Source organism: Ilyonectria robusta, assembly GCF_021365365.1.
Source record: "Ilyonectria robusta strain PMI_751 chromosome Unknown BGZ61scaffold_4, whole genome shotgun sequence".
NCBI classification, from domain to species: domain Eukaryota; kingdom Fungi; phylum Ascomycota; class Sordariomycetes; order Hypocreales; family Nectriaceae; genus Ilyonectria; species Ilyonectria robusta.
Window position 1 is genome coordinate 957996 of NW_025764438.1, and position 27812 is coordinate 985807.

Below are 27812 nucleotides of genomic sequence, written 5' to 3' on the forward strand. Positions count from 1 at the left end.
CTATACAACAATCACACGAGAGGAAAACAGAACTCTCCAAAAGTAAAAGTTGCATCAAGTATGAATTATTGCTCGCAACCTTCCTTGGCCTGGAGCAGCTGGTCGGGAGGACGTCCTGCGAACGCGGACGCGAACCCCCCATACCACAGCGCTGTGGCAGGCATTGGTAGGCCAACGACTGGCATGAGGGAACTTCAACACCCTGGTTTTTATTCTGCCGTTGTCTTCTATTTCATTTGGAATAGTATGAATGACCGGTTACGACATTGACGAAATTTTACGAAGTTACGACGTACAACAAATGGGTGGGTACTCGAGATGGGTGCGGAGAGGAAAAGATCGGATATCAGATCGTATACAGAACGGATCTCTGGAGAGGTGGGGCTTATATGTGCAGGAGATTGGGGAGCCAAATGGCTGTATTATAATGGCATCGTGAGATGAAGATCTTCTGAGATGAGGATCTTCAGGATATCAAATACAGGGAGTTTGCTTATCCTGAAATAGGACAACTGTCCAGCCCCATTGGCTCACCTCTGGCTCATGATTGAAGTCCCTTGTAGCATCATTCGTATTATTGTCTCCCCCTCTTATGACGGAATGGCCTTCTCTCTTCCTTATCTATTGTGTCCAGCCAGATATAGGTATAGTACACAGCACAATGTAAATCAACTCATCCACCCTACCTCAATCCCATCCTGGTCCCATTCCAATCCGAGACCATCCCAGCTCGCCATGCCGTGCCATGTCATTGACGTCTCATGCCCAAGGCCCAAGTCAAAGCCAAACCAAATAAAATACCAGAACCACCGTTTCGCTATCAAAGGCTGATGCGTAGTTGCGAAGGCAAACGCCAGTTCCCAGGTAAAAGAAAAATGAAGAAACCAAAAAAATCGCTGTTGGTTTGTGAATAAAGGACACAACCGGGCATAGTCCCGGGCAAAATCAGACAGAGCACGAATTACTTCCCGTGAGAGAAGCTGACGTGGTTGTGCAATAACGAAAAGACGTGACCCCCGAATGAGAAACAGAACGTCGGAATACGTGTATGGAGTTGTTGCGTGGCAAGGCTTATGATTTGGCGGGGGGCTTGCCTGGGTTCGCCTTCTGATTCTTGTCGACCTGGACACGCTTCGCCTCTCGTTGTTGGTCACTTCCTTCGTTGGCACGCTTCTTCTCCTTTTCCTTGTCCCGGGATGGGCCGTCCTTGGCAGCTTTCCGGGCCTCTCGGTCTCGGCGCTCGTTCTCCTTGCGGAGTGCCTTGGACTCAAACTCGTGCCAGTCTCCGTCAATTTTTGCGAGTCTAGAAACGATGCTGTTAGTATGTCTGCTGCAAATGGGCCCATGGGCGAGGAACGGTCGACTTACTCTATTGCCTGGCGTGGAGACGGTTCCTCTGTAGTGAAGTAGGCATGTTGGAGCACCTCGGCAGCGTTGGGACGTTTGGCAGGGTCGTAGCGGAACATGGCGGTCAAAAGATCAAAGCCAGCCTCGGTCATTCTGTCCCGGTACTTCTCTGCGAAGATGTTCTTCCGTTTGGCAGTTGGGCGAAGCAGCTCGAACCAAGCCATATCAACAAGGCCAGGCCACTCCTGACGATTCGGTGTCCCCAGGATGTTGTAAATCTTCTCGAGTTGGCTCAGCTCGGTTCCATCACCGGTGAAGATGGCATTCCGTGTGAATATCTCAACCATTACACACGCGGCACTCCACACATCAACCGCAGCAGTGTATTTGGTTTCTCCAAGCAACAATTCCGGTGACCGATACCAGATGGTGATGACTCGGTTCGTATAATCCAGCTGATGACGCTTGGCATAGAAGCGTGCAAGACCAAAATCAGCAAGCTTGAGGATGCCCTCATTGCTAACGAGGATGTTGGCAGCCTTGATGTCTCGATGGAGGACTCCTCTGATGTGGAGGTAGTCCAACCCTTCAAACAGTTGCTTGGCGAGATGCTTCTTCTGGGCGGGGTCTAGCTTGAAGGAGGGATGGTTTAAGAGACCAGTGAGATCATGAGACATGTACTCAAAGACCATGAAGCAGTCGTTCTTTTCAACCATAACCTCCTGCAGGTTGACGATGTTGATATGTCTGAGGGACTGCAACAGCTTAATCTCTCGCACGGCAGTGACTGGGAACCCATCTCGTTCTCCCTCCATGCGAATTCGCTTTAGTGCCACAAGGCCTTTGGTGTAGACATTGAGACCCTTGAAAACCTTGCCATAGGTTCCTGAGCCGACGACGGATTCGTTTCCAGGCTTTCGGAAAAATACTGATTCTGAGTCCACGAGATCGGCCGGGAGGGTTGGCCGGGGCTTCGGTCGCCTCATCAACTTCTTGACCTTTCGCATCCTCACTGTTGTGGCCCTGGGCCCATCTGGGGGATTGCGGAAGTCATGACGTGAACGCGCCGAGGCAGGTTCAGTCGGCGCGCTACGGGGTGGTTCGCGATCTCGGTCTCGGTTCTCCTTGGGAGGTTCTCTGCGTGGCGGTGCTGCGTTGAACTTTTGTGATATCTCGGGTTTCGGGGCCGCTGGGGTCGGCTTGGAGGGCTTAAAGGCGAAGCTGAATTTGCCAGAGGAGCCTGCCTGAGACTGAGAACCTGGCCCCGAAGGAGGTTGTCGGTTTGGAGGCGACATCGCATTATCCTCGTCTTCTCTCTCTTTGTCCGCGTCCTCTACCTGTGAATTCTGAGACGGCCGGAAGGGAGTGCCTTCAATGTCCATGGCATCCGGGTTGCCATCGCCGTTGTCACCCTGTGCACTTGAATTGTTAAACCGCCCATTGTTAGAATCCTCGTGATGCCCTCGGGGGGGTCCTTGGTTCCCAGAACTCCAGTGTGCATTCTTGAAGCCAGCTCGATGGCCGCCCCGGTTGGGGAAACCGCCTCGGAAACCGCCACCGCGATATCCTCCACGGTAATTGCCCTGAGGGTATTGCTGCATGGGTCCGCTGGGGGCTGAGTGCGGAGGAGAATGGGGTGGGTTGGAATAGTAAGGTCCTGACGGTCCATTTGGGGGACCGTAGTTTCCACCATGGGAATGTTGGGGTGGGTATTGTCTACATGTTTTATTAGCATTGACGTCAGAGGATGTCGAGGATATTCTTACTGTTGTGGTGAGTATTGCTGGTTACTCCATCCGTTGCGGTTGGCTCCGTAAGGCGACTGTGACGGCGAGGTTTGATAAGAGCCTCCGGGTTGGGGGGATTGAGAGTATCCCCGAGGATCACCCCCGTGATGCGACTTATGAGAGTACAGGGGATTGTAGCCTCCTCGATGGCCACCCCGGGACGTCATATCTTCGTCGATGTCGGACCTCGAGGAATGGCGGCGGTCCAGGGATTCGTCTCGATGCCTTCGGTCTCGGCCGGCCTTGGGAGACCGCGGCGGCGCAGGCCGCTGAGAGGACCGACGTTCAGGGTCCAAGGCCCGATCACGCGCTGAATTGGACGGGACTTCAGGGTAATCTCCACGAGCCGAAGGGCCAGGTCGACGGGATGACGAGTTCCGTCCCTCGGGTGTCACCGAGCGACTTCGTGATCGGTGGCGTGGTTTGTCTGACCGAGATTCACGATCGGAACGGCGTGACCCCGTGTCTCCTCTCGCCAGCGAACGGGAGCGAGAGCGACGTGTTAAACGGGATTGCGTCTCGTCTACTCGTGATGGCGATTTAGGGGAGCGGGCGTGGCGACGTGGTGATGACTTCCGTCGATCACGAGACGAGTGCCGGCCGTGCTTCCTCGAAGTGGACTCGGGGCTGTAGTCCCGTGTCCTGGCCCGTGGGCTTCGATCTCGTCGGGACCTCTTGCGATGGGCTGTGGTCAAGGAAGGGCTTCGACTCCGGTGCCGCTTGTTCGGGGATGAGGAGTCTCGGCCGCCGCGGTCCCGACTTCGAGACCGGGATCGACTTCGGCGGCGTGGCTTGTCGGAGGAGTCGCGATGTCGGTCCCTCCCAGCTCGGTAGCGAGGGATCAGGTCGTCCGTGTCGACAGCTCGGCGCGTAGGTTCAGACGAGGGGTGTCGGTCTCTATCACGGTCACGGTCACGGTCACGGTCACGGCCACGGCTGCGATCGCGGGAATGGTGGCGACGGTTGGATGAAGGCTCAGGTTTAGCCAAAGGGCGATGACGGGCTCTGGCGTCGGAACCGTGGCGGGGCTCGCGGGGCGATCCTGGTCGAGGCGAGGGCTTCACCTCTCGCTCGGTTCGAGCCCGTTCTCCTTGGTCATTAGGTCTTTGGTCGTCTCTCATGGCAGCATGTCGAAGGCGACGTGGAGGCTTGGGCTTGGGCTGAGGCTGCTGCTTCATGGTGGGCAGCCGGGTTGAGTTTTTAGTCCTCGCACAGCTAAATCGCCGTACCTTAGCCGGGCGACAAGGATCGCTCGCGACCCGCTACCAGCAACAACCGTGCAGCTATTGCGGGGGACAAGTGCTATCTCGTCGCTATCAGGTCGTCAGGTCGTCAGGGAACGCTGAAATCCTCATTCGCGAAATGGATGAGAGAATGAGTCCGCAGGAAGAGGAATTGCGCGGTTAATGTGGTCCGGGCTCGGAAAGGTCTGCCCGTGAACTTCGCTGTTGGGGTGTTGTAGTGCGCTCTGCCGATCAGAGCGAGCTGAGTTAGCTGAGTGCGCGTCAGCGGGTGAGTGGCGGCTGAAAACCGCTGTGCTCGAGTTCTGGCAACTGTGCGCCTTGAGCCTCAAGCCTCGAGCCTCGAGCCTTGATTGAGCCTTGAACCTCGAGTTTTGAATCTCGAGTCCCGTGTCTCGAGCTTGAGCCGACTGATGTAACGAGAACCTTGCGTGCACTTGCAGACTTGTTTCTCCGCCAGGCGCTTCCTCTCCTCTTTTTTTTGCTCTTGCGCGCCCGCGTTTCTCGTCCCGCTCTTCCTCAGCCGAGTTGTGCAAATGTCAGGTGCCTCTACCAAGACAGGGTTGCGCTGGGAATCGGTTGGACTATTCCCAATGGTCCCACCATCAGAGAACCGCGGTCGTTGGCTCAAGACCGCGGGCTCAAGACCGCGAGAAGGTACTACATACGAATCCATGCGGATGATTTACGACATGCCCCCAACCTCCTCCATCCACGAGTGACCAAGGGATCCCGCACGACAGATAGCGTGTGCATATCAATGCTGTAGTGAGGCCTTTTCACACCACCAGACTAAGCCGATCCTGACGCTTTCTCGTCCTGCACAGTGCTCTCAAACGCACCACGCTCCGAAACATGGCGTATAACAAACATCTGGGGTTGACCCTTTGGGCGCCAGAGATGAAGCATGCAGGTAACAGGGTCTGCCCGATGAAGTCGGCCATCAAGGTTCCATCTGGACGTAAAGCCGCATAGGCCGGGCAAGATTTGCCTTCCTGGCGAATCCAAACTTCCGTAGAAAGCGGGCCACACGCCTTTGGCTAGCAAGGGCCTGATGAGACTCATACCCTGCCACCTCCAAGGAAGCGGGCATAACAAGCAGCATCCCGAAGTGCTGCGTATCATATGTCGAATGGATCGTGAATCAACTACACATTCCCAGCTGGAAACGGTCCGTCACCGCCATCCAGTCTGTTCCAGTATGTCAAGTTAGGTTGGAGGCGTCGCAGTGACTGAGGACGGTAGTCTCCATTTTGGTATTCCTGTCGCTGCCGGCAGGTTGGTGTGCTTATGTCCCTCTATCACCGCTACTGCATTTGTGTGCTGCTGGCAGGTGATGACTGACCCTACTATATTTCAGAGGGTAACATGCGCCATCATAGGCAGTCGTGGACCGAAGAACGGAGGAGTGGAATCGTTCGGTGTGAAGAACAAACTCGGCTGGCCGGAGGAGGCGAGGGTCTCGGATGACCTGTTCGACTTGGTCGGATCACCCTATTTCGCGCGGGTGGCGGTCGAGGCGACAAGAGTCGCAGACCCTTCCGTGCATGTTCAAATAGCCCTTTGGCTTGACCATGATGCCGTATTACGGACGGCGAGGTGGGCGGTTGGCCATCGGTGATGACGGATTAGGTGCAGGAAGGCTGGATGATCATGGTTGTGGGAACCTGGAGAAGAGCCTGAAAGAGTCTCAGTCACGTGACAAAATCGGATGGTCAAAGTGGGGCCTGACCGCCTTGCTCTGCACCGGGATCATTTTCTTGGGTGTGCTCCAGTGGAGCGTATAGGTACCTAAAGTTTTGATCCAAAGCGATGTACTGTGTTGTGCACTGCTAATCTATATAATTTACTGGATTGCCATCTTAAGGGTTAGGGTTCGGGTTAGGATAAATATTCTCGGCCTGTACCCTAAAATGAAGAACAACAACTTATTATATATTTGAATAGAATATGAAGCAAGGCGAAAAACATGGGCTTGTGTTGAGCAAGCGACCAGATGTAGTACAAAATGTTGGGCCAGTGCTTTGGATTGCACTGTAGGATTGAATACCACCTTGCACAAAGGCACGTTGGGTAGGTATTAATCAAGCCCTGTAGATGGTGGAAGCCTCGAAGACTTCAGTCAACCGCAGTTTCGTCGTCACCATCTCATTTTGTTGTGGTGTTATCGGCAGGTCGTAAACTCGATGCCTCGGCACGTCGGTTTGGTGACCCACACCAGCACACGTCCATCCCCTACCGCTTTAGTGTCTTCAGTGCAGTTAAGGTCTCGCTCGGGCTTGTTCTGCAAGGGCGCTGGTGCAAGTGAGAGTAAGTGCTGACTCGATTGGCTCCGGGCGGTCTACTAACAACACTCGACTCGGATCTATGTTCGCATTGGGAAGCCTGGCTTGACGGATCGGACAGTGGCGAGAACTATCGAAGTGCAGAAAACATAGCCATTGATCTGCATTCTTTGCCATGCAGGGTGACCTGATCCCGGCGCTGTTGCGGCCGGGTTTCGGGGAACGAGGATCCACTGTGCAACCGTCCTTGCTGCGAGTCCGTTGTTGGGTCTGCTATTAATACGAATCTGTCTGTCTGTCCCGGGCGACTTTTATCAAATCTCCTTCACGATCCCTCGCCATCCGCCTCTGTGTAACCCTGTAACCTCGCCGCGCATCCGGGTCCTTGCCGTGTCGTATCCAAGTGCCATCTCAGTCAACTATCCGGACAGCTCAACCGTCATCGTCGCCGCCATGGAGTGGTTCGGCCAAGCTGAGATCAACTTCACCCATGCGCCGTCCCCCCGGACAGTCCGCGACAAGGACGGCGTCGAGACCGACCTGCTCAAGATCTGCGAGCAGGCCACGCCGCCCTGCCGCCTCAACCCGCTGCTGTTCAATGGCCACCTGCAGACCATGTGGACGGCCACGCGCCCGCCGGGCCCCAAGGTCTACTACAAGCGCAAAATCTTCGAGGCCGACCACGAGATGTATCACGGCACCTTTGCCGTCGACTTTGTCGTCGACCCTTTTGAAGGCGAGGACCCCACCTTGTGCCGCCGCACCGCCTACTACACCGACGAAGAGCTGCAGAACATGGGATCTGACGACACCAAACCCATGTTGGTCGTGCTGCATGGACTCTCGGGCGGTTCGCACGAGGTCTACCTACGACATGCCGTTGCGCCATTGATTGGCGAGGGCGGTTGGGAGGCCTGTGTGGTTAACTTTCGAGGATGCGCGCGGAGCAAGATCACCAGCGGTGTGCTCTACAACGCACGCGCGACGTGGGATGTTCGGCAGGTAAGGACGCTCTCGGGAATATTACCATATCATTTCTGACCGATTTGCTTTGTAGACTGTGAAGTGGTTGACGGAGAAATACCCCAACCGCCCACTCTTTGGAATAGGATTCTCCCTGGGAGCTAACATGCTCACCAACGTAAGCATCTACCTTGGCCCGCCCCAATTGGACGGACATGGAAGAATAACTGTTTCGCAGTACTGTGGCGAGGAGGGCGCCAACTGCGTGCTGAAAGGTGCCGTCGCCTGTTCAAACCCCTTCAACCTCGAGGTCTCTAGCAAAATTCTTCAGAACAGCTATGTTGGTAAAGAAGTTTACCTACGCATCATGGGCAGTGAGAACACCCTGTAATTGTCTCGTTTTCTATTCTTTACTGACGGAGGAGTAGGCTCTCTGAAGGACTTGGCGCGCAGACACAGAGAGGAGCTGGAGAAGTACAGCAAGGTCGATGTCGAGTCCGTCCTAGAAATCACCTATCTGAACGAGTTTGACCGGCTCATCCAGTGCGTTGCGCAGATTCGCGGTCACCGGCATTGAGACTGACTTGTATCCAGGTGCCCAACTTGGGGGTATCCAACCGAGTACGCCTACTACCGTGATGCGTCGTCCACTGACGCCGTTCTCTCCATCCAAATTCCCTTCCTTGCCATCAACTCCACCGACGATCCTGTAAGTGCTCCTTCGTGGCTGCTCCTAGACCTTCCTTGCTGACCTCAATGGTAGATTGCCATCAAGGAGGCCATCCCCTTTGAAGAGTTCGAGCTGAACCCCAACACCGTCCTCCTGACCACTTCGCTGGGCGGTCACCTCTGTTGGTTTGAGATTGGCGGTGGTCGGTGGTTTGCCCGCCCGGTGGCCAACTTTTTGAACCATCTGGCCTTTAAAACGGATCTCGACAGTCTGGCGCCGAAGCCGGGAGCGGCTGACAGCAGCGCGGCATCCGAAGGGCACGGGTATGTGCCGATGCGGCGGAAGATGATGATTATGCAGGAGTAAGTAATGACGTGGGATGTGCTGTGCCTAATATCGGCTGGGCGCAATGGCTTCTCAGAATATTTGGAATGTCCGACAGACACCTGTAGCATAGACATAGACTTATGTACATACATACAAATAGATAGACTGAATATGGCACAGGATGTAGACCGTAGCCTCGCGCTTAATCTTTTTGATCAATATGTCGCACGCCCTCTCCTTTGGGAGCCATCGCATTCAGCTTTCATCATCTCGAATCCTATACCGAGCCAAAGCAATAAAAAGGATTTCGTCCAAACCCCCCAGGGCCAACTCCGAGCGCCAAACAATGCAATGCCACACCCCATCCGCGCCAGGACCCTTTTTTCTTTTCATTTCCCCGTCATCCCTCACGCAAACGATACGCGCTTCCTTCCCTTGGCCTTGCCGGCCTTGGTGCCAGTGGATGTCACGCTCCTGACGTTGTCCTCGGCATCACCAGCGCTCTTGCGCTTGCGCTTCTTCCTCAAGGCATCCTTGGCGGTCTCCATCTTGGAATCCCTCTCCTGCTCCTTCTTCTCGGCCTCGACCTTGCGGGCCTCACGGATCTCCTCCATCTGGCGCGCCTTGATCATCTTGGACTCGATTTGGCCATTCTTCTCGGCCTGGACCAGTGACAGAATCGTGTTCATGCTTTCCTGTAATTGGAGGTTACGTTAGCAATCTGTTTTAACCATACGGGGTGGCAGTAGCCTCGAGGAAGGGAAAGGAAAGTTGCGCATACCCTGTCATCGACAAAGACCTTGCCCTTCTTCTTGCCCTTGGGCTTGATGACGCCGACGGGGGTGATTGTGTTGAGCTTGGGGATGCCGAGTTCCTCCTCAGTGTAGGAGCGCTTCTTGGGGTTCCGGAGCTTCTTGATGAGAGCGTCGCGGCCCTTGTCCTTGATCTGCTTATTCGGCAGGGCGCCCTTGTTGCCGGACGACTTCTTGGACGACTTGACGATGCCGTCAGTCGCTCCGCGCTTGGAGGCCTTGCTGTTGGCGATGCCCGACTTGGCGGCGGCATGCTTGTTCTTGACGGTGCTCGTTCGAGAGGGCGCCATTGCGAAAGAATGGGCGGGATTTCGCGACCTGGTGGGAGAGGAACGGTTCGAGGCTGAGGTCGAAGGTTGGTGTTGAAGAGCTGTGTCGGGGATCCAATAATTTTTTTTCTGCGCTGGGGAGCGATAACCCGATAAGAGGGTGGTCGGGAGGTGGAAGCGGGGCCGACGTGGGCTGCACTGCGGAGTGGGCAGTCATCACAAGTACCGAAATGTCACTTTATGTCTGGGATGCACGGCATATTTGGTGCAGTGTACTTGCAATACATACTCCCACCACACCACCACTGGCTCATGGGGAAGACTAGAGCGTGACCTCTCATGATAGTTCCTAAATGTGAAGTGTGGAAAAGGATCGAGGAAAATAGTTGCGATTCATCCCACCTGGAAGAGGCTAATCTGTGTTAGGGTATTATATATAATATATATACCATCTTAAGGGTTAGGGTTAGGGTGAGTATGAAGATTTTTAAGCTACCCAGCAACCAGATCATAGAGTATATTACAGACTTAGTAACAGAGCAAAGCGGTAGAGTGCACTAGCTATACCAAGTGAGTGAGTAATGCAGTGCATAAATTTTGATCAGGACTTTATGCTTCCCACTCCACTGTAGCTGTTTGTGGTAAGAGTAGGTACCCATGAGGTTGTGTTTTAGACCCTGCATGGTGCCATGACACGGCTCACTGAGACATATAGATTCGATGTCTCATTGTAGGAATTGGGAGATGATCTACGGGGCATGATACATTTGTCAAGAGTCGTTCATAACAGACAGTTCTGGCTCTCCCTAGCATTGGTAGTTGACCAAGTTCTCCGCATCTCCTGCCATTGAATGGCATGTAACAGTTAGCTGTTTGTAAGGGATTGCAAATGGCTCCCGGCTCCATGGCCAGGGGATAAAGCCAGCAGACCTAGTGGGGCGTCTTAATTTTTGGCTGGGCTTGCTTCTTCTTGGTCTCACTGACTCGGAGCCGGAGCTATCTCTAGGATGGGATGGCCTGTCGCGCTCCACCAAGGACTGACCTCTAGACCAACGCCTACGCGATTCGACGAGAATCCAATGACTCGCGATTTAACGCAACACAGAGAGGTTGACTGGTAAAAACATTGAAGCAGATGTGCGACGCGGCGCTTTGAGTTTTGCGGGCTCCCGAAGGTAACGGTGATTGAACGAACACCTTCTGCTTTGGGCCTGTCAGGAACACCCGAAACCACGAGCGCAAGACGTCACACGGCCGTATTTGTGTTGACAGCGAAGCATAGCCGGCCCTGGTTGGTCCCGGCAGCGTGGTCCCGAGGATGGATTCCGAGAGGCGGGCCAGAAGAGGGCAATATCATGTAGCATACAAGTTCCTGATGTCCTTGCAGAGTAGAATTGCTGCAGATACTTCGTCTTTCTTCAACGGGTCATCAGTCTGTCTTCAGCTCTCGTGACACAGTGGGACTGTCTTCCAGAAGCCGGCACAGCGCCTCAGGTACCTAAGCGAGAGGCGCTAATGGCCAACGGTGGCCTGTGACCGCTGACGACAGAAGGCTCCCGGGGCGAGGAGGGGACAGGTTGCCGTCGAAATACAGCCCGTTACAGCGGGTGGCAGGGCTGCCCTGGCCTGGCTTCGCCGGCGTGACTGATGCTGGGGGTGGGTTGTACATATGTCGCCGGGACACCTCCAGGGCTTGATCGCCCAGAGACAAGTCCCCCACATGTATCTTTGCCCATCCAGATGCAGAAGGAGTACCCCCATGATACCTTTCGCTGAACTCCACCACCGGGACCTCAACGACTCTTTTTTTCCCAGGTACGTGGGCAGAATTCTTTTGTCTCTTCGAACCTCCTTCACAGTCAAAACACCATTCTCGCCTCACTACTGCTCCGCCCACCACCGCCGCATCCCTACCGATCACGACTCCAACCCGCCTCATTCACACCCCGATACCCGAACATCCTCCACCGAACTTCGATCACGACCGACTTCACACGTCTCTGCCACTCGCCATCCGCCCTCCCGCTGCCCGCCGCCTCCCCCTCATCCCTCCGTCGATTCCCACCACACCCAAAAGTGCCCCATCGTCACGCTTCCTGAGCCTCCCTCAAACTCCAGCGCTTCTCTCACCCGCCACCTCGCTCCTCCCTCCTCGCTCCTCCCGCACGCTCACGTCCTCCTCCTCCTCCTCTCCCGCGACTCGTCTCCCAGACGTCCTCTGGTGACGACTCCCCGCCCTCGATTCCCTTCCCAGGCACTCCCGTTGCGATCCGTCTTGATGGATAACCTATGGACCCGCCGCACAAAGTAAGTCTCTTCCTCCCCGGCCCCCAAATAGCAAGGCACAGCTCAACCAACACGCCTCCTTCCTTAGCTCCGGCAAGCTCTCCCTCTCGACGCCCGGTCAAGCCTCCAACGGTGATTCCTTCGGTCGCAATGCCTCCTTCTCTAAGCGCCAAGGCGGCGACCCGTCCCAAGGCAAATCCAACCCATTCAACGCCTCTGCCCCGGGTAGCGCCCTGGTATCCCCTACCAGCGGCGCATCCAGCGCCTTCGGCCTAGGCTCTGGAGCCTTTGCGTCCTTTGGCTCTGCTAAGACGCCTAAGACGTCGGCCAATCCATTCGACTCCGCAATGGGGACGGCCGTCGCCAGGCCTGGGCCGACTAAGGACTCTGCAAAGGCCGTGGGGAAACCTCCTGGCATGGCCTCCATCTCCGAGAATAAGACGTCGGCGTTGTCGGCCATTCCCCAATCACACCCACTGAAGGAAGCCTGGTCCTTCTGGTACCGACCACCGATTTCCAAGGCCCACGGCTTCATCGAATACGAGCAGACACTGCACGGCATCGCCAGTGTGCAGACGGCGGAGGAGTTTTGGGAGATATATTCGCACCTGAAGCGCCCCTCGGCCCTTCCGGTAGTGTCCGACTACCACCTGTTCAAGAAGGACATCCGCCCAATATGGGAAGACGACGTGAACAAGAAGGGTGGTAAGTGGGTGGTTCGCATGAAGAAAGGCGTGGCCGACCGATACTGGGAGGACCTGCTACTCTCCCTCATCGGCGACCAGTTCGGCGACGCGGGTGAGGATGTGTGCGGTGCCGTGTTGAGCATGCGGAACGGAGAGGACATTTTAAGCATCTGGACTCGAACGGACGGTGGCCGTGTCATCAAGATCCGGTAGGCTCCCCCCTCGCTCCCCCCTACTTGAGGTAATAGACCTAGTACTGACATATCCCCTAGTGAGACCATGAAGCATGTCCTCAACTTCCCACCCAACACGCGGGTTGAGTTCAAGAGCCACGACTCGAGCATCCAACAACGGACAGCAATCGAGGAGCAGCGCCGCGAAAAGCAGGGCCAGCACCACCACCACGACAAGCGCCACACAGGCGGCTCGTCAAAGCAACCCCCTGAGCAGTCCCAGTCGTAAATATTTTCGCGGCCCCCCCCCCCCAACATTTATGTACTGTATAATAGGTATACAGGGCCACCCCGATTGTGATTTGCAATCGCCGACCTCCTTTATTCTGCATCTTCTCTTTTTGCGTTCGCCCTCTGCTTGACACGGTGACGACGACTGTTCTTGGATAGGGTTCCTCATATGTTGTTCATTGAAGGATGGGACGGGCAACGGGACGGATGGATGGGATGGCATGGGTTGGTTATGAGGGCTAGCGATTTTGTCGAAATGGGTTATGTACTATAGCTGCCTGCGGGCACAGCACGGCTGGCGAGGCAGCGCTTTTGAATTGTGAGGTTAAGAATCACAAACCAAGGCAATCTTTTTTTGCGGGCTGGTTTTCCGCCTACAAAGCAAAGCAACGCGTTGATCATGAAAAAGTGATGTTACATATTGGTGTCCTTCTTTTGTCTATTAAATTCCGTCATGAAGCTCCCGCCCTGCCCTTGCCCTTGGGCTCTCTCCTCCGCTCCCATACCTGCAGATACGCCTCGCCCAGGTACAGCAACTCGCTCTGCACCTTGTCTACGAACAGATCTTGGGCGACAACCCACTCGCCCGTGGCCTTGTCCTTGAGCTGGACCTTCCACGTCTTCCGCTCCTCGCCGCTGTCTACGACGTCCTCGCGGACGCGGACGGCCTCGTGGACGACGTTGGCGACGAGGTCGTACCAGATGGGCTCGCCAGGGGGCCACTCCTTGGGGTTGGGCTCGACATAGGGGGACATGTCGAGGTTGCGGGCGTCGAAGGTGACGATGGTGGGGTTGCGCTCCGAGACGAACTTGTTCTGCGAGAAGCGCTTGACGTGGAAGACGAGGTAGGGCGGCAGCGGGTGCAACAGGCGGTAGCGCTTGCGCTGGGCGTGGTGCTCCTGCGCGCGCTGGCCGTCGTACTTTGTGAGGATGGTGGTAAGGGGCACCTGGGGGATGATGTTCTTCTCCAGCTCGTCCTGGAAGAGCGGCGCCGACGGTAGATCGAGCGTGAGGAGGAGGAAGCGCACAATGTCCGTCTTGACCTCGGCCGAGTCCTCGAAGCGCAGGCGGTCGCGGGCGTCAGCGCGTGCCGTGATGGCCTGCGACTCGACCTTGAGCTTGCCCTGGAACGTACGCTGGACCATGGAGCTGCCGGGCTTGGTCTTGGAACCACCGAGGCCGAGGTGGAGGTTGTTGAGGAACCACGAGAGGAACTCGACGGGGTCGGATTGCGCCAGCAGCGTGAAGCGCTTGTTGGACCGCAGCGAGATCTCCTGTAGCAGCTCGTGCGGCGACACGTGCGCCTTGAACGCCCGCGGGTTCCAGATCTTGCGGACCAGGATGCTGCAGCGCTTGACGAGCTCGGCCTTGGTCGAGAATTCCTCCAGGAGGAAGTAGTTGCGCAGCGGGGCGACGTGTGCGAGGGCCTGCACCACGACGTTGAGGTAGTCGTTGTCCTTGATGTTGTTCATGCCGACGAAGCCCGGGGTGTACTCCTTGTTGTCGAGGGTCCAGCTAGTGCGCTTGACGCGGTCCATGTCGATGACCTCCTTCTTCGTGTAGCGCGGGTCCGAGACATACTTGATGTCGTCGAGGGCCCGGCTCTTGACCTCGTAGCCCTCGGGCAGGACGTAGACGCGCTGGGACTCGAGGTTGATGAAGACGTGGTGGTCCTCGTCGAGCGAGTGGAAGTAGGCGTGCGACTTGGTGCCGCGGCCCTGGAAGTACTTGCCGCAGACGAGACAGGCGTAGACGTTGATGTTGGAGAGGGAGACGGAGCAGAGCTTTTCAAAGTCAAAGTCCAGCACGTTGCGGTCGATGGTGTCGAGGTAGAGGTCGTCGTATCCGTCTGTGGGCGCCGATTGCCGCAGGGGCGCCGCAGGGGCGATCTCGTCGTCAAAGTCGTCGTCGTCCTCATTGCGTCCATCACCATTCACATCGCCGTTGGCGTGCGCCTCTGCGTCCTCGGCGGGCGTATCTGGAAGGCCGCTCCCCAGCGGCGAGTCGAAGTCGCCGAATCGAGACCTCTTGGACGCGGGCGAGGCGATGTCGAGGAGCTCGTCGAGGGCCTCGGAGGCCTGGCGCTTGGCCATGGTAGCGCAGTATCTGGATCGCGGGCGGCGAGACGACGATTGGACCGGCTTTGGGATGTTGCTGGGTGGTGGTGGTGTATTTCGTGTGTGAAGCTTGTCTTAAATTTTGATGTTGGCGATGTCAGGCTGCGGAAGCATGCGACAGTGGAGCTCCAAAGCTAGTGGCTGCAGCCTGGGGCCCCTGCTAACACCACCAAGCCCATCCACATTTGCACTGCCAAGTAACTGAACTGACTTAAAAAGCTGCATACAAGCAGTCAGATTTGAAATCCGTAATAAAAAATGTCTTTTATCTATATCCTATATCCAGATAACCACATACACTCGGATTATGCTAATAACTCAGGAACAATGCCATAATTCAATGCGGGATAGTATCTGCCCTTAGAACCGCCTATCCAGCCATGACAACATCAACCTCCTCGCTGGCCTCCTCCAGCGCCGGAGCAATGCTATCCATCTCCTGCAGGGTATATTCCACCAAATAGCTCTCATCAACCAAGTCCTCCGTCCGCTTGTAGTGTCTCTCAGTATAGACCCGGATGGCGTGCAAGACATCCTTGAGACTCTTCTGCCCCTTGGCTCCCTTAACAGACAGGTTCGACAACTTGGACGCGGGGTAGCTTCGGATAATGGTCCACAGGATCCTCTGTGCCACTGGCGCCGTGCGGGCATTTGTGTTCCAGTCTCGCAGCCTCAGGAGGAGGAGGAATATTTGCTCATCGGAGAGATTGCCCAGGACCTCGTCAACGGCCTTGAGGCCTGAGAGACTCCCAGCATCGGGGTTGCTTGAGGTGATGACAGTGGTGAACAAACTCAGGAGACGCCCGGGGTGGTTGAGCTGAAGAGCAAGCGTGATGGCCTCGCGATATGATCCAGCATGGATGTGATTTTGCAGCTCCTGTTCCTGCTCAATTATCTCAAGCGCCGCTCGTGATGCTGCAGCTTGAGTCTCAGAGGTGGTGTCCTTCCAGAAGCTGACGGTCGAGTCGCCGCTGCCAGAGACAATGGTGTTGGTCTCTGGGTGCACAGCAACTGCCCACACTCGGTCCTCGTGGTTATCAAGGGTGCACTCAGTTTCTCCTGAGTTTGCATCCCAGACCTTGACGAGGCCGTCTCCGCCAGCGCTGGTGAATTGAACACGCTTCTTCGATTGCTCTTGGCCTGAAGGGGACTTGAGCCAGGCCAGCTTCAAAACACTATTTGAGTGGCCTTCAAAAGTCCTGACACAAGTGTAGTCAGAAAGACTCCACAGCTTGATTGTCTTGTCACCACTGCCTGTGAGCGCCACGCCCTTGCCGGTAACAGGGCCGTCCTCGCCCTGAACAGCGGGTAGCTGAGCGGGTGAGAACTGGACCGACCAGACTCCTCGCTTGTGGCCACGCAGAATGCCCTGGACCTCGCCCTCCTCAACAGACCAGATCTTGACCGTCTTATCCTGGGATGCGGATGCGAATAGCTGGCTGGAGTGGTGGACATTGAGCGCATTGATGTCCTTGTCGTGGGCCTTGCGAGTGAAGACGGCTCGGGAGCCGGTCTTGCCGCCCTTTTGCTGGGCGGTTCGGGGTATTTCCCACTTCTTGACGGTCTGATCTTGTGAACCGGTCAAGATGAAGGCTGGGGGGTGCTCAAGGGGCTTTGATCGCGCAGCTGAGGACTCAGGGGGAATAGACTTGGGAAGGGCGACAGCTCCTAGGGATTCAGCATGACCTGAGAAGGTAGCCCAGCAAGTATAGGAATCATTCTCCGGGTCAACACGCCATAGTTTGGCAGTGTTGTCCTTGGCACCGGTTGCGATCCAGTGACCGGACCAGTCGATGTCTAGAGAAATAACAATATCGTCGTGACCCTTGAGAAGTGCGACATCCTGGCCAAAGTAAGGCGTAGCTCCCGATTCCCAAACAGCTTCCGCGTCGTCCTTCTTGGTCTCGGCAACGGATACCAGCCTGATGTCCTCCGAGTTTGTGGCCAGGGCAAGGAGCGAATGATCAGGCAGCAGGTAGCCCAAGTCGATAATTTCATCGTGAGTTCCAGAGATTCTTCGGAATGGCTCTGGCACCGTCAGGGCTGATTCGTCGTTCCTTGGTACCCGATATAGAGCCAAGGTGTGGTCGACTTGGACGCACATAATGAAGGGAAGGCCAGGGCGGTAAATAGCGGAAGCAATACCCTCCTCCTCGCTCTTAGCTGCCACGGCTGGAGAGACCTGCGATCCGGTGTCGGTGTTCCAGAAACGGAGGGATCCGTTTGCACCAGCCGAGTAGGTGAGCTGTCCATCTTCGACAAATCCAGCGGCTTCCACGAGTTCCAGGCAAGGGACAATCTTTCGAATTTTCCAAGACTTGGTATCCCACCAGATCAGTGTCTTGTCCCGGCCGGCAGTAACAAGGGCGTGCTGCTCCGGCGAGTAATCCAGTCCTTGGACGTCAGAGACGTGGGAGTCGAGGTTGGCGATGCAGCTGCGCTTGTGGAGGTCCCAAATCCTCACCTTACCGTCCTGGCTGCCGGAGGCTAGTCTGAAGTTCGTCGCGCTCATACTCTCATCCTCCTCATCCGAATCGTCCTGACGCTTCGAGCCCTTCTTTCCCTTGCGCGATTGAACGGCGTCCTTGGAACGAGCGGCGACCTCGAAGAAGTGGAGGGCTGAAACGAGCACCGAGGGCCCGCGGAAAGTGTGTGTGACATATCCTCCTGCGATATCCCAGACTTTGATAGCACCGTCTGTTCCTCCGGTAGCGAGCAAGGTGCTGGTGCGATCAACAGCGAGGACGACGACAGGTGTCCCGTGAGGCTTTAGTGTTCTGATAAGAGAGGCTTCAATAGAGCTGTCCTCCTCTGAACGCTTCAGCGCAAAAATTCTCATTGACAAGCTCCGGCTGCAGATGATGAGATGTGAACCAGAGGGCGTCACTGAGGGCGGTCAGTTCAATTCCGTTGAAATAATTTGCAAGACCAACTCACAAGTCAATGTGGAAATGAGCTCTCCATCCTATCGAGTATTAGCCATATTGCGCTTTCACTGCTGACGCATGAAGTCTTACACCCTCGATCTGGGCAAGGTGCTTGCCATTTGACGGATCGGTGAGGACGGCGTCCTCTCCAAGGACAGTGGCGAGGATGCGGGCGCCATTGTCGAGAGCGACAGAGCCTCCTGTGAATACAGGCCGAATAACATGGCCGACGTCAAACGTCGTTTTCAGTGGCTGTTTATTCGCCATTGTGTTCCTGCCTTGGATGTTAAAAACTTCAGATGCAGCATCATGGCTAGTCCCGAATTTTTTTTTCTGGTTGGATGCGCTTGTGTGGCTGGCGTGGCACAGCCACAATTCAAGCCACTCCTCATTAAGCCTACCGCGTCAGAACCCAATCATGACATCTCGAGCACAGTGCACGTCCTCATCTGTTCTCCATCGAAACATCATCTCCAAACCTCTATTTTGTTTCCGTCGAAGACCTGCGGTCGATGCGCCGCATAGATCTGTCATCATGGGCATGCAAGGCCCCCTGACGGCCCAAGCGCTTGTGAGTGGCCTGTCGCTCTTTGGAAACGTGATGATCGGCCGCCTGATTAACCACTGTGCTAGGGTCGCTCCCCGTATGATGATGTGGAATGGGACCGAGAGAATGAGGGAGCTGGGGAGTCAACACAGCAATTCGATCACCGAGGGCGTCCGGTGAATCCCGAGACAAAGAGGATTAATCGAGATATCGTCCGGTCTCATAACGAGGTGATGCTTGTGATCGGCGTCGCAGAGCAGGAGAATCCCAACGTCGGCCCAGAGGCCGAGTCGCAACGACGACATGAAGCCTACGAAGATGCTATCGGAATCAAGATCGCTTCCTCTGCCCATCGATGCATTGAAGCTGTCGGTATTTTCGGCCTTCATGGAGCCCGCCAGAGGATCTTGGTAAGACCCAACTCGCTCTAGGAAACGCGTTGCGTACCTCCGTCTGACTGAGCAAGATTTACAAGCGGTATTCGCAAATCCCCTTTTGGGACCTTTACCAGGCAACGAGGAAAGATTTTTCCTTCTTCCGGGATATCCTACCCGGCGCGCCGGCAAGCCTACTCTCCAAGTACGCTGAGCGTTATGTCATTACCCTCTGGAACAATCGTACAGATCGGATAATGGCACGCAGATGGTGAGCATGGGTGCTCAAGTCATGCCCAAGGTCTACGGCTAACACAACCAGCGTTCATGAGATTTGGTCATATCTCCGAGTTCACCTAGAACTGTATATTGCTCTCCAGAGGCTGGGCCTCATTTCGAGCAGTCAATGGTTTCCTGGGCCATCATACTTTGTCCCCTTCACTGAGGCGTCGCCAATCCCTGCCCCACCTCCGTTGCAAGGCTTCACACCCCAATCTCTGCTACAATGGGTGGGAGGACTTGCCATTTCTGCCACTCCTTTCCTCGTCTGGGTAATGACGCAGAGGATGGTGCGTGATTGGAAGCCTAAGATCTGGAATGAGATCCTCTCGCGTTTGCCCAACACTGGTTTCTCCGGTCGACGAGTCCCTCCTCCCCCACCGCCCTCATCATGGCGGCCAACCAACGATTCGTCTCGGAGGAGAAGGTCTGAGCCGCACCAAATTCGGGAGGCGGGGGATGACGTTTCCCCTCTGAGAGCAGTTGATGGACAACTGCCCGACACCCCCGTAGAAGCTGTTCGACGCCAAAGTACCTTCTCGGCCAGAGGCGACGACTACGCTAGCGACGAAGAAGAAATGGAGGGGGTTAGTGCAACTCTCATCTCGTTCGATGTTGAGGCGAGCGAATCGACTGAGGCTCCGGCAGGACTCTGGAGCGCAGAGCTTCGTCCAAGTGTGGCCTCCGACGCCAACACTGTTGCGAACTCCCAGCCGCTTTATCTGGACACAATGCTCACTCGACTTTCACCGCTGATGGCATCCCATATCTTTACAGATGCAGTCACCAGGATTTTAATGTCGCCCTACGAGGCTACTGCCCTCCGCCTGATAGCTCGGACGTTTTGCTTGAGACGGGGTCTTCTGTGTGACGACATTTGCAACGTCAATCTCTTGAGCGGGCTCAACCTTACCACCCTCATCAACTTCTTAGGTATAGAGGTCCTCCACCTCACTATTTCAGGGGAGGTCTGGGGGGCGTTCACGGGACTCTCGCAGTGGTTCCACAAAACGGAAGAGGAGTGGAAGCAAGCAGAGGCTGACAAGGCGCTGGGCTGGTCGGATGATTGAGAGGTGCTTGAGGTAGCAGTTGGTCATGTACGAGTCTGAGTATGGGTAAGGATACAGCATATCGCATAAGAATTGGCGTTTTCTTTTCTTGCCTTTTCTCTACATGGCGCTTTCTGATTCGGTGAATGAATGGCCCAGGGAGGTGAGTGCTCACCGGTGGCTGAACGATGGAACACTGAATGAGGCTAGAGGAATAGGGGAGACTGCGTTTGGACGGGACCTGGGCCACGGCGCCTGCCCTACACAGGACGCATGCTTGGGCAGGGGGTATTGCCGGAGCTATGTACCTCCTTCTCTCACCTTCCAACACCGCCAGATAAACGCCTCGCCTTGGCCTCAACCCTGCTTGCCATTCCTCCATCCACATCGTCAGGGCGCCCGACGGAGCTCCCAGCGGTAACGACGCTACACCGGAGAGGGACGACGACATGGCACAACGCATATCCATTGCGTCTGTTGTGATTGCCTTTCATTTGATTGGGTTCCAGATCCCGGAGACCAGGAGCCGTATCGAAGGCGGGAGGGGTAACAACAACGCAGCGGATGGCAAGAGACGAGACCAACGCAAGTAAGCAATGCTAATCCTGGTGTGAAGTGACAGGTCCCCAGCTAACGGGGGTGTCACACAGGGGTTGATCTAGAGTTGCGGACCGGCGCCGGAGTGACAGGACAGGCCATTTCGCCTTGCCAAACCTTTAGCGGGCGCTGCCTTGAGAACCATCACGTATTAGGAGGCTGGCCGTCGCTACGCGTCCGCCCTGCCACCGTCAGATATTCATCGGATGGAGACTACCGGCCTTGAACCCGTCCCGGCCGACCAATCCTAGTCCCTCCAGACCACACACCACTTCACTACGCGGCTCGGCCGCATTGCTTTCGCCTCACGGCTCTCGTTGTGCAAAGCAAAAGGTACCATCTAGCCTCTCATCGTGAGTTGTGGTCTAGGCTGCCGAGAGGGGCCTCCTCCGCAAATTATGAACTCCCGCACCGACGACACTGCAGCATGTTTCTGTCCCCACACGCAATATCCACGAATGTGTTCTCTCTCCACATCTCCCGTCTCTGCGTCTCTTAGCCAGGTCGCAGTCTGAGGCTGCTTTCCGGGGTTGGTATCCGGATCCCTGTGCCGTCGGTGGATGTTGATTTGTGACCAGGGCCACTCCACGGCTCTTACCCTTGTCGGGTCGTCAAATCCTCCTCGCGATGCTACCTGCGCACGGCCTCTGTACAACGTCCCTGAGCAAGCCGCAGATGGGTCGGTGTCAGCCGGCTACGGTAGCCCCCGACTGTTTAGTGCAGAGGCACAGTTGTGACAAACACGTATATGGGGTACGCTACTGACGTGGTGAGACTGGAGAAAATGGCAGCCCAGGACACCTCCTGGCAGAGTCTTCTCCTCTCCGTCATTCGCCAATGGCGTATTCATGAACAGACACATTGAACGGGTTCCTGGTTTCAGGGGGGCGTGCCACAGACCAGCCTTTGGACTACGTTGCCTACCATCTCGTGTGCGGTTTTGGTGCTGTAGACTCTCTGCCCGAGTCCATTGCGCACGTAGTAGGAGCTGGGAAAGGCATCGCTTTAGCCAAGACCCCCTAGTCCGACTGCCTAGGGCCCTTGCTTCAGTTTTGAGGCCCGACTCCGATGACCCCGGAGTTTGATGAATACGGAGACTGTGGCGCTCTAAGTCCGTCCTCCCCTGTCCTCGCAGACGCTGGCAAAGGTCGTACTGAATGTCTTGGTACAAGGAGTTTGCTGTGCTGTGACCGGTTCGTGACACCATCGAGGTATTTCACACTAACGGGTTCGAGTCTGTGTTCACGACCGGAGTACCATGGGTCATAAGTGCCCACAGTCAAAACCACTAGGGCGCCTTCTCTCCCCACTCCGCTGCAAGAATCTCAGATATCATTTTTGTTTTATTTATGACGAGTCTATCGACGCGCCCTGCGGAGACTCGTTAGCGAGAGAAAACGAGGCGACTGACAATGAAGCCGCGGAAAGCACGAAGCGATCAGAATGCGGAGCTTATTGGTCTCCAGCTGGGCCACAGAGTCTTTCAGTCCACCCATTGAGCAACTATAAATGGAGGCCATGGCAGCAGGATTCTGCTATTCGTTCTCTCATCACTTTCCTGATTTCACTACACTAGCAAGACTTCTCCTTTTTCTGCACCAACCTCGAGTCTCTTTACTCAGTGTCCCTCAAATCACAATGTCCTCCATCCGTATCGTAAGTTTGCCCATCGAAGTGATGGACAAGAATCGAGGAAAGATTTCTGACAAAGAACCGAAGAAAATGCAGCGCAAAGTCCTCGCTCCCCATCCCCCAACCCCAAAACCCACACCTCAACCCTCAAAGACCCAACAGGGCGTCTAAAAAAGGCTTGGATTAGGGACGAAGGAGCCCAACCCCTGCAAGCTGGATCGGAAACTCGTGGAAAAAACAGCAGCTCAGTACAGTAAGTCATGGCCGTTTCATAATCGATCCCTTTGCCGCCCTCAGCAAGCTCATTGTAGCTGACGCCAGACTTGACAGAGTCTAGGCAAGGAACCTTCTCTGAGTGTGTGTGCCTTCTACCGGATACTGTATCTACGAAGGCCCAAGAAAGCAATATCTAGATGTCGGATGATGACAAGAATTTAAAGAGAAGGCTGGATTGATGTTCTCTCTGGGATGATTGATGCGCTGAGAAGTCGGGAAAGTCTACTTGAAATTTTGCGTTGGACGATGTTGAAAATAGGCAAGAAGCTTACTTAAATACAAACACTCACATCGGTACGAATGCCGGAATTGGTGGGTTTCGCTAATCAATTCCATATCCATCAAAGATCATTGTCTCTTTGCTCGTGATGTGAGGTCGTCCAAGACCATACGAGACAAGCGCCGTCGCTAGACCAGGCTGGCGCGCTTGGCGTCTGTAATAAGCGAATAATGACAAGTAACTTGGGGGATACTTTCTTGTACAACCACCGCGTTCTTCACGGCCCGAAGGAGCAGAGGTGTGCCACACTGCGTCGGAAGGCAACTGCCAGAGCCTCAGGCGGTGCTGGCCGAATGCATACATATGTGCCAAGAGTTGTAGATAGACAACTCGGGCATGCGGGCATTGCAGTCGTGAGGCTGCTCGGCAGCATTCAAGTCTCTCTTAGGCGCGATCAAGTAGGCTCCGGCTGCGGTGGGTGGGCCTTGTTGGTTAGGCCCCACGATCGACGCAAGGATGGTGTGGGAGGTCAATACAGGTTGAAGGACGAGGCCGGAGGAGCGGTAGATCGAGATTATAAGATAAAAGGCTGCGTGTCTGCTCGTCTTAAATCAACTGATCATAGGCGACTCCTACTTCGAACACAATTAGCAATATCAGGCCCCACCAATTCATCAACATGCAGCTCAACATCCTCCGTACAGTGCCATTGTGTCGTGGTACCGAATCTGGAAGCGCCGACTTGAGCGACCAGCGAATGGAACAAGACATACCTCTGCGGCACAATCATGAATCGGATCCTCCCGGCGCTGATCTTGAGGCTCACCTCGGTCAAGAAGGTTGAGATTTCCTCGCCATCGCATCAATTTCAGAAGTGCTGATTGATGTAGAAGCCCCGCTGCCGGGGTTGATTCGCGCATCCAGTCACCGACAGGACGATGTCATGTACCTACTTGCAAGGCGCTTTCGCCAACAGGCAGCATTTTGCCTTGACACAAAAGCCAATGTCGTCGAACAACACTGGAGAGAAATTGTCCGTGCTCTAGAGCGGGATGAAAGTGGTACAGACAAGCTCCAGAAGGATTTCTTTGGGCATATCAAGGAGTATTGTACGCGCTCAGTGATCTGTCTTGTTTGTCGCTCTAGTCGAAGCTGATCCGTGCCTAGACGAACTTGTAATTCTCACACATCAGATTGAGGGACTTAACAAACCAGACCGCCTACTGCTCAAGCACTTCATTACCACGGTCAAATCGTACCTTAAGGAAGGCCAGGCCAGCTTTCTTGAAGCCACACGTGACGATTGGCTAGAGGCGTATCCTATCGAAACCCTGAATCGGTGGTTGAAGCTTATGCCTGAACATGGCACTTTCAGATCTATTTGCGTGAGTCAAACAATATCCCCACCGGCGCAGGTTTGCTAAATTCGATAGGACAAGTTTCGGAACAGGACGACAACCCATGAGCACTATGATACCCATGAGTACCCGGACGAGTTTTTCGGTGCGGTGTTCATCACTCTTTCCCACATCGTCATCGTGGTGCTCGTGGGCGGTCCCGTCGTGGTTCAAGCGCTTGACATCCTGCCGATGGTGGGCAACGTGGTGATGTACATGGTGTGCTTGATCTTCTTTATCGTCTTTACCCAGGCGTTTGTTCGTGGTGAGGGGGCTCAATTTTTGCTGAGCCTCGCCTATGCAGCCGTTGCTGCCACTAATCTTGGCCGCGGGTGCTGAATGAGCAACGTTGTCACGTCTCTCAGTAGCATGTGAACCTTCCGGTCATATCCAGGGGCGAGAGGGACACACGCAATCGTGTCATGGTGTAGCTAAATAGCGGCGATTCGGATGACTTCGGATGTGTGAGGTGGATGTATGAAGCAGCTTGGCTTTCGTGCGATGTCTTTCAATGTATCTGACTTAGTGTAGCTAATGCATGTCGAGATTGTTGTCCAGTGAGCAAGGCGGGTTTGAACGTGGAGTTGTGACGGAGGCCAAGAGCCGTGACGACAGATTCGTGGTTCTCGTGTTCGGTTGGATACGCGGCGCAGCTTGTGATGTCAGTTGGGTCGAGAGGGTCGGAGATGCCGTAGACGTACATGGTGAGGACCGGGAAGAAATGGTCTTTGAGCAAACCGAAGGCCCATCATCTAAAGCAGCTGAGAAGATGGGTAAAGGTCGAAGGTGGAGCTCGTGCGATGAAGATAGACAGAGGGAGAGGAGGGCAGAAAAGCGGAAATAGGTAGGTAGAGAGGATTGGTAGGTAAGGAAGGAACTGAGGAGGGCCAAGGAAGGAACTCGGGAGGGGTGGATGCAAACCAGAACAGGCTGGAGTGTGCCTCAGGTCAAGGGGGGGAGCCTCGTTCAGCGTAGCCCACCAATTTTCGCCAGTCACCAATGCCAAAAGGGACAATAACATGACCAGCCACACTAAAGTATGAGACAACGAGTAGAATATCATGGAGAAGAAAATTAAAATAAAAAACTATGTAGTATTTGCAAATATTCCTTTCAAGAGAGGTTCCTCTCTCTGGAGTATTCGAGCTTGTTCAGAACCACCGGCGTCCCACCGTCCGAAGTACCAAGGCCATGACCCTGGCGCATTTGGCCTCAGTTGGAAGAGATTTTCGTCTCGTTTACTAGTGCAACCATGGTGCGCCCTCATGTCACTTCCAATACATTTACCCCTCTGGCTGATGCCTGCCACGCCAGACTTGCGATGACGGGGGCCAGCGCGTCACTGAGCACACCGGTGCGGGGAGTTTGGTAACCATCACCATCTCTCCCCTCCTCCTCCCTGATCTAATCTCCACAGCCATCCTATATCAGACCGGCTATGTTGCCCTTGCGCTTTTGCTCCACTATTTGCTCCATTTCTCAGAGTTCCGTCGATACTCGTCGTCCTGGCCCACCTCGGTGTAAGTTGGGTTGACCCTCGTCAGAGGCGGAGAGATTGCCGACACTCTCCGAGAGGGAGTGGAGGAAGCGCGTGCCCCCCCAGGTTCGCGCAGAGCCTCATGTGGGACGCGGCCTAGCCCTGATTAACTCCCCAAGGCAGCCGAGCAATCAAAGAATAGGCCCCCATCCCTCCCTAGCGTCATGCTTCATCTCGGTAACCCTCTCACAGGGTTGGAATGAAACCAGCAACCCATGCAGCTTCATTTCCAAACTCAAGCCGTCAGCACTGAGAACAAGTGATGTAACCATTGGATGCGAAGTGCCTGTCTTGAGACGACGCGGCGAACGCCACCGGAGATACTGACAGCTCGAACTCGTCCGAACGTGACCGCAATCGCATGATGTGTAACCTGCAACGCCGGGAATCGGCTGGGTCCCTGATCTTCCGGGTCTTCTTCTGCCACGGTCAACAACAAACAGAGACCTGGCCGTCCCTTATTGGCTGGTAGTGGTTGTCGTTCGCCGCTGTAGGATGAATAAGCTTTAATCCCAGCTCGCCGGGTCATGACTGGTGAGGCTCCTCACACCGCTTTCGGTGCCGAAGGGATGCAAGTTAGGCCGGTTTGAAGGCGTCTGACATCTTTAAATGGTGCCCCCCCGGTCCGTTGCGAGTACGTTCTGTCAAAAATAGCCGTCTCGTTACCCGGAAGAGAAACGACCATTCTTTGATCAGGTCCGCAGTTTATGTTGCTTGGTGTCGACCTAATATGCTTATCGCACTCGCTGTCTTTCACCCTGCCGTCGCAGACAATGTCGCTTCATATACCCCCATCTATCAGTCTTGCCTGTCGCTGAAAGATGCATCGCCCCACAGGCTGTTGCTATCCACATTAACGTCACTGAGTTCTTTTGCCCAGTGACACTGAAGATCCTCATTGTTCAACGGGAATTCTGAGAATGGACAAAGTTAGCACAATTCGTGTATTTTAGCGAATTTTCCCGGGTGCCGCAACCAAAAAAGGAGCACACATCTGGAGCAGAAATGGAGCAGAAATGGAGCAGAAATGGGAGCCGATACAAACCCAGGTAAGCGTGACAGAAGCGTGACAGCCTTGCTGGGCGAAAAGCAATGTGTGGCTAATTGACAGCAGTTCCAAAGAGGTCACATCCTCCAGAAAAAGCACACAATCCAAGCGACATCCTCTAGCTGTTTCTATTCCGAGTCGGTGGCTTGAGCCGATGCGAGTGAGACTCAGGGAGTCAGGGGCTTTCACCATCGTGGTCGTCGGCAGGATCCCTGCCTGGCTGCAATCACCGGGTCGGGCCGGCCCTTCGCCAACTTCTCTCCAGCCAACTAGAACACAGGGCGCCTTAGCCATGGTCCATACCCGCAGGAGTTAGAGTCTGTGGGGTAACGGCTTGTCGATGGCCGATGTGAGATCGAGAGATCTGCTAGGAATCACGACGACTAGGGAGGGGCAACGTGCTCCCTGGCTTGTGAAGCGACTGCTGGGGTCTTGCGAATCGGTTCTGTCAACCCAAGTGTTGGCGCTGTGCCGTCATCCTTTCCGTCATGTCGAGCGTTCTGGCTTCGCCTTAGGTGTGCCAGGTTGGAGGGCTCAATGATTGGGGGCAAAGTCATCGCCGCAAATGCCTCGGCAGCGACTCGCCTTCTTCTTCTCTGTCATCAAGAGCGGGGGACCAGCTATATACGGACGCCGGTACCGAAACGAGTCGACATCTCGCCATCATCAATCTCC

At 55.1% G+C, this 27812-nt stretch overlaps 9 protein-coding genes across 9 annotated transcripts; 5 read left to right on the plus strand and 4 right to left on the minus strand.

Annotated features, from left to right (window-relative positions):
• Positions 1-1071: 1071 nt before the first annotated feature.
• On the minus strand, positions 1072-4312 carry BGZ61DRAFT_528831 (uncharacterized protein; the record flags this gene model as incomplete). The annotated part of the gene is made up of 3 exons (XM_046253315.1): positions 1072-1303; positions 1369-3063; positions 3114-4312. The coding sequence occupies 3 exons, from the start codon at positions 4310-4312 to the stop codon at positions 1072-1074; spliced, it is 3126 nt and encodes a 1041-aa protein (XP_046108348.1).
• Positions 4313-5230: 918 nt separating this feature from the next.
• Positions 5231-5996, plus strand: BGZ61DRAFT_474229 (uncharacterized protein; the record flags this gene model as incomplete). Its single annotated transcript, XM_046248556.1, has 3 exons — positions 5231-5288; positions 5538-5574; positions 5621-5996. 3 exons carry the CDS (start codon positions 5231-5233, stop codon positions 5994-5996), a joined length of 471 nt encoding a protein of 156 aa, XP_046108349.1.
• A 1117-nt stretch (positions 5997-7113) lies between these two features.
• BGZ61DRAFT_528832 (Alpha/Beta hydrolase protein) lies at positions 7114-8659 on the plus strand (the record flags this gene model as incomplete). The annotated part of the gene is made up of 6 exons (XM_046253316.1): positions 7114-7662; positions 7718-7801; positions 7862-7997; positions 8052-8166; positions 8218-8332; positions 8387-8659. 6 exons carry the CDS (start codon positions 7114-7116, stop codon positions 8657-8659), a joined length of 1272 nt encoding a protein of 423 aa, XP_046108350.1.
• Positions 8660-9027: 368 nt separating this feature from the next.
• BGZ61DRAFT_528833 (uncharacterized protein) lies at positions 9028-9722 on the minus strand (the record flags this gene model as incomplete). The annotated part of the gene is made up of 2 exons (XM_046253317.1): positions 9028-9315; positions 9402-9722. 2 exons carry the CDS (start codon positions 9720-9722, stop codon positions 9028-9030), a joined length of 609 nt encoding a protein of 202 aa, XP_046108351.1.
• A 1836-nt stretch (positions 9723-11558) lies between these two features.
• On the plus strand, positions 11559-13497 carry BGZ61DRAFT_503863 (translation initiation factor eIF 4e-like domain-containing protein). The gene is made up of 3 exons (XM_046251777.1): positions 11559-12008; positions 12076-12882; positions 12946-13497. The coding sequence occupies exons 1-3, from the start codon at positions 11980-11982 to the stop codon at positions 13133-13135; spliced, it is 1026 nt and encodes a 341-aa protein (XP_046108352.1). The 5' UTR covers positions 11559-11979; the 3' UTR covers positions 13136-13497.
• BGZ61DRAFT_444843 (uncharacterized protein) lies at positions 13498-15348 on the minus strand. The gene has a single exon (XM_046245006.1). The coding sequence runs from the start codon at positions 15228-15230 to the stop codon at positions 13590-13592; it is 1641 nt and encodes a 546-aa protein (XP_046108353.1). The 5' UTR covers positions 15231-15348; the 3' UTR covers positions 13498-13589.
• A 276-nt stretch (positions 15349-15624) lies between these two features.
• BGZ61DRAFT_491187 (WD40-repeat-containing domain protein) lies at positions 15625-18448 on the minus strand (the record flags this gene model as incomplete). The annotated part of the gene is made up of 3 exons (XM_046250406.1): positions 15625-18140; positions 18192-18219; positions 18272-18448. The coding sequence occupies 3 exons, from the start codon at positions 18446-18448 to the stop codon at positions 15625-15627; spliced, it is 2721 nt and encodes a 906-aa protein (XP_046108354.1).
• Positions 18449-18716: 268 nt separating this feature from the next.
• Positions 18717-20451, plus strand: BGZ61DRAFT_491188 (uncharacterized protein; the record flags this gene model as incomplete). The annotated part of the gene is made up of 4 exons (XM_046250407.1): positions 18717-18752; positions 18815-19138; positions 19195-19373; positions 19425-20451. The coding sequence occupies 4 exons, from the start codon at positions 18717-18719 to the stop codon at positions 20449-20451; spliced, it is 1566 nt and encodes a 521-aa protein (XP_046108355.1).
• Positions 20452-23834: 3383 nt separating this feature from the next.
• BGZ61DRAFT_528838 (uncharacterized protein) lies at positions 23835-24891 on the plus strand (the record flags this gene model as incomplete). Its single annotated transcript, XM_046253318.1, has 4 exons — positions 23835-23994; positions 24046-24264; positions 24323-24540; positions 24589-24891. 4 exons carry the CDS (start codon positions 23835-23837, stop codon positions 24889-24891), a joined length of 900 nt encoding a protein of 299 aa, XP_046108356.1.
• Between the last annotated feature and the right edge of the window lie 2921 nt (positions 24892-27812).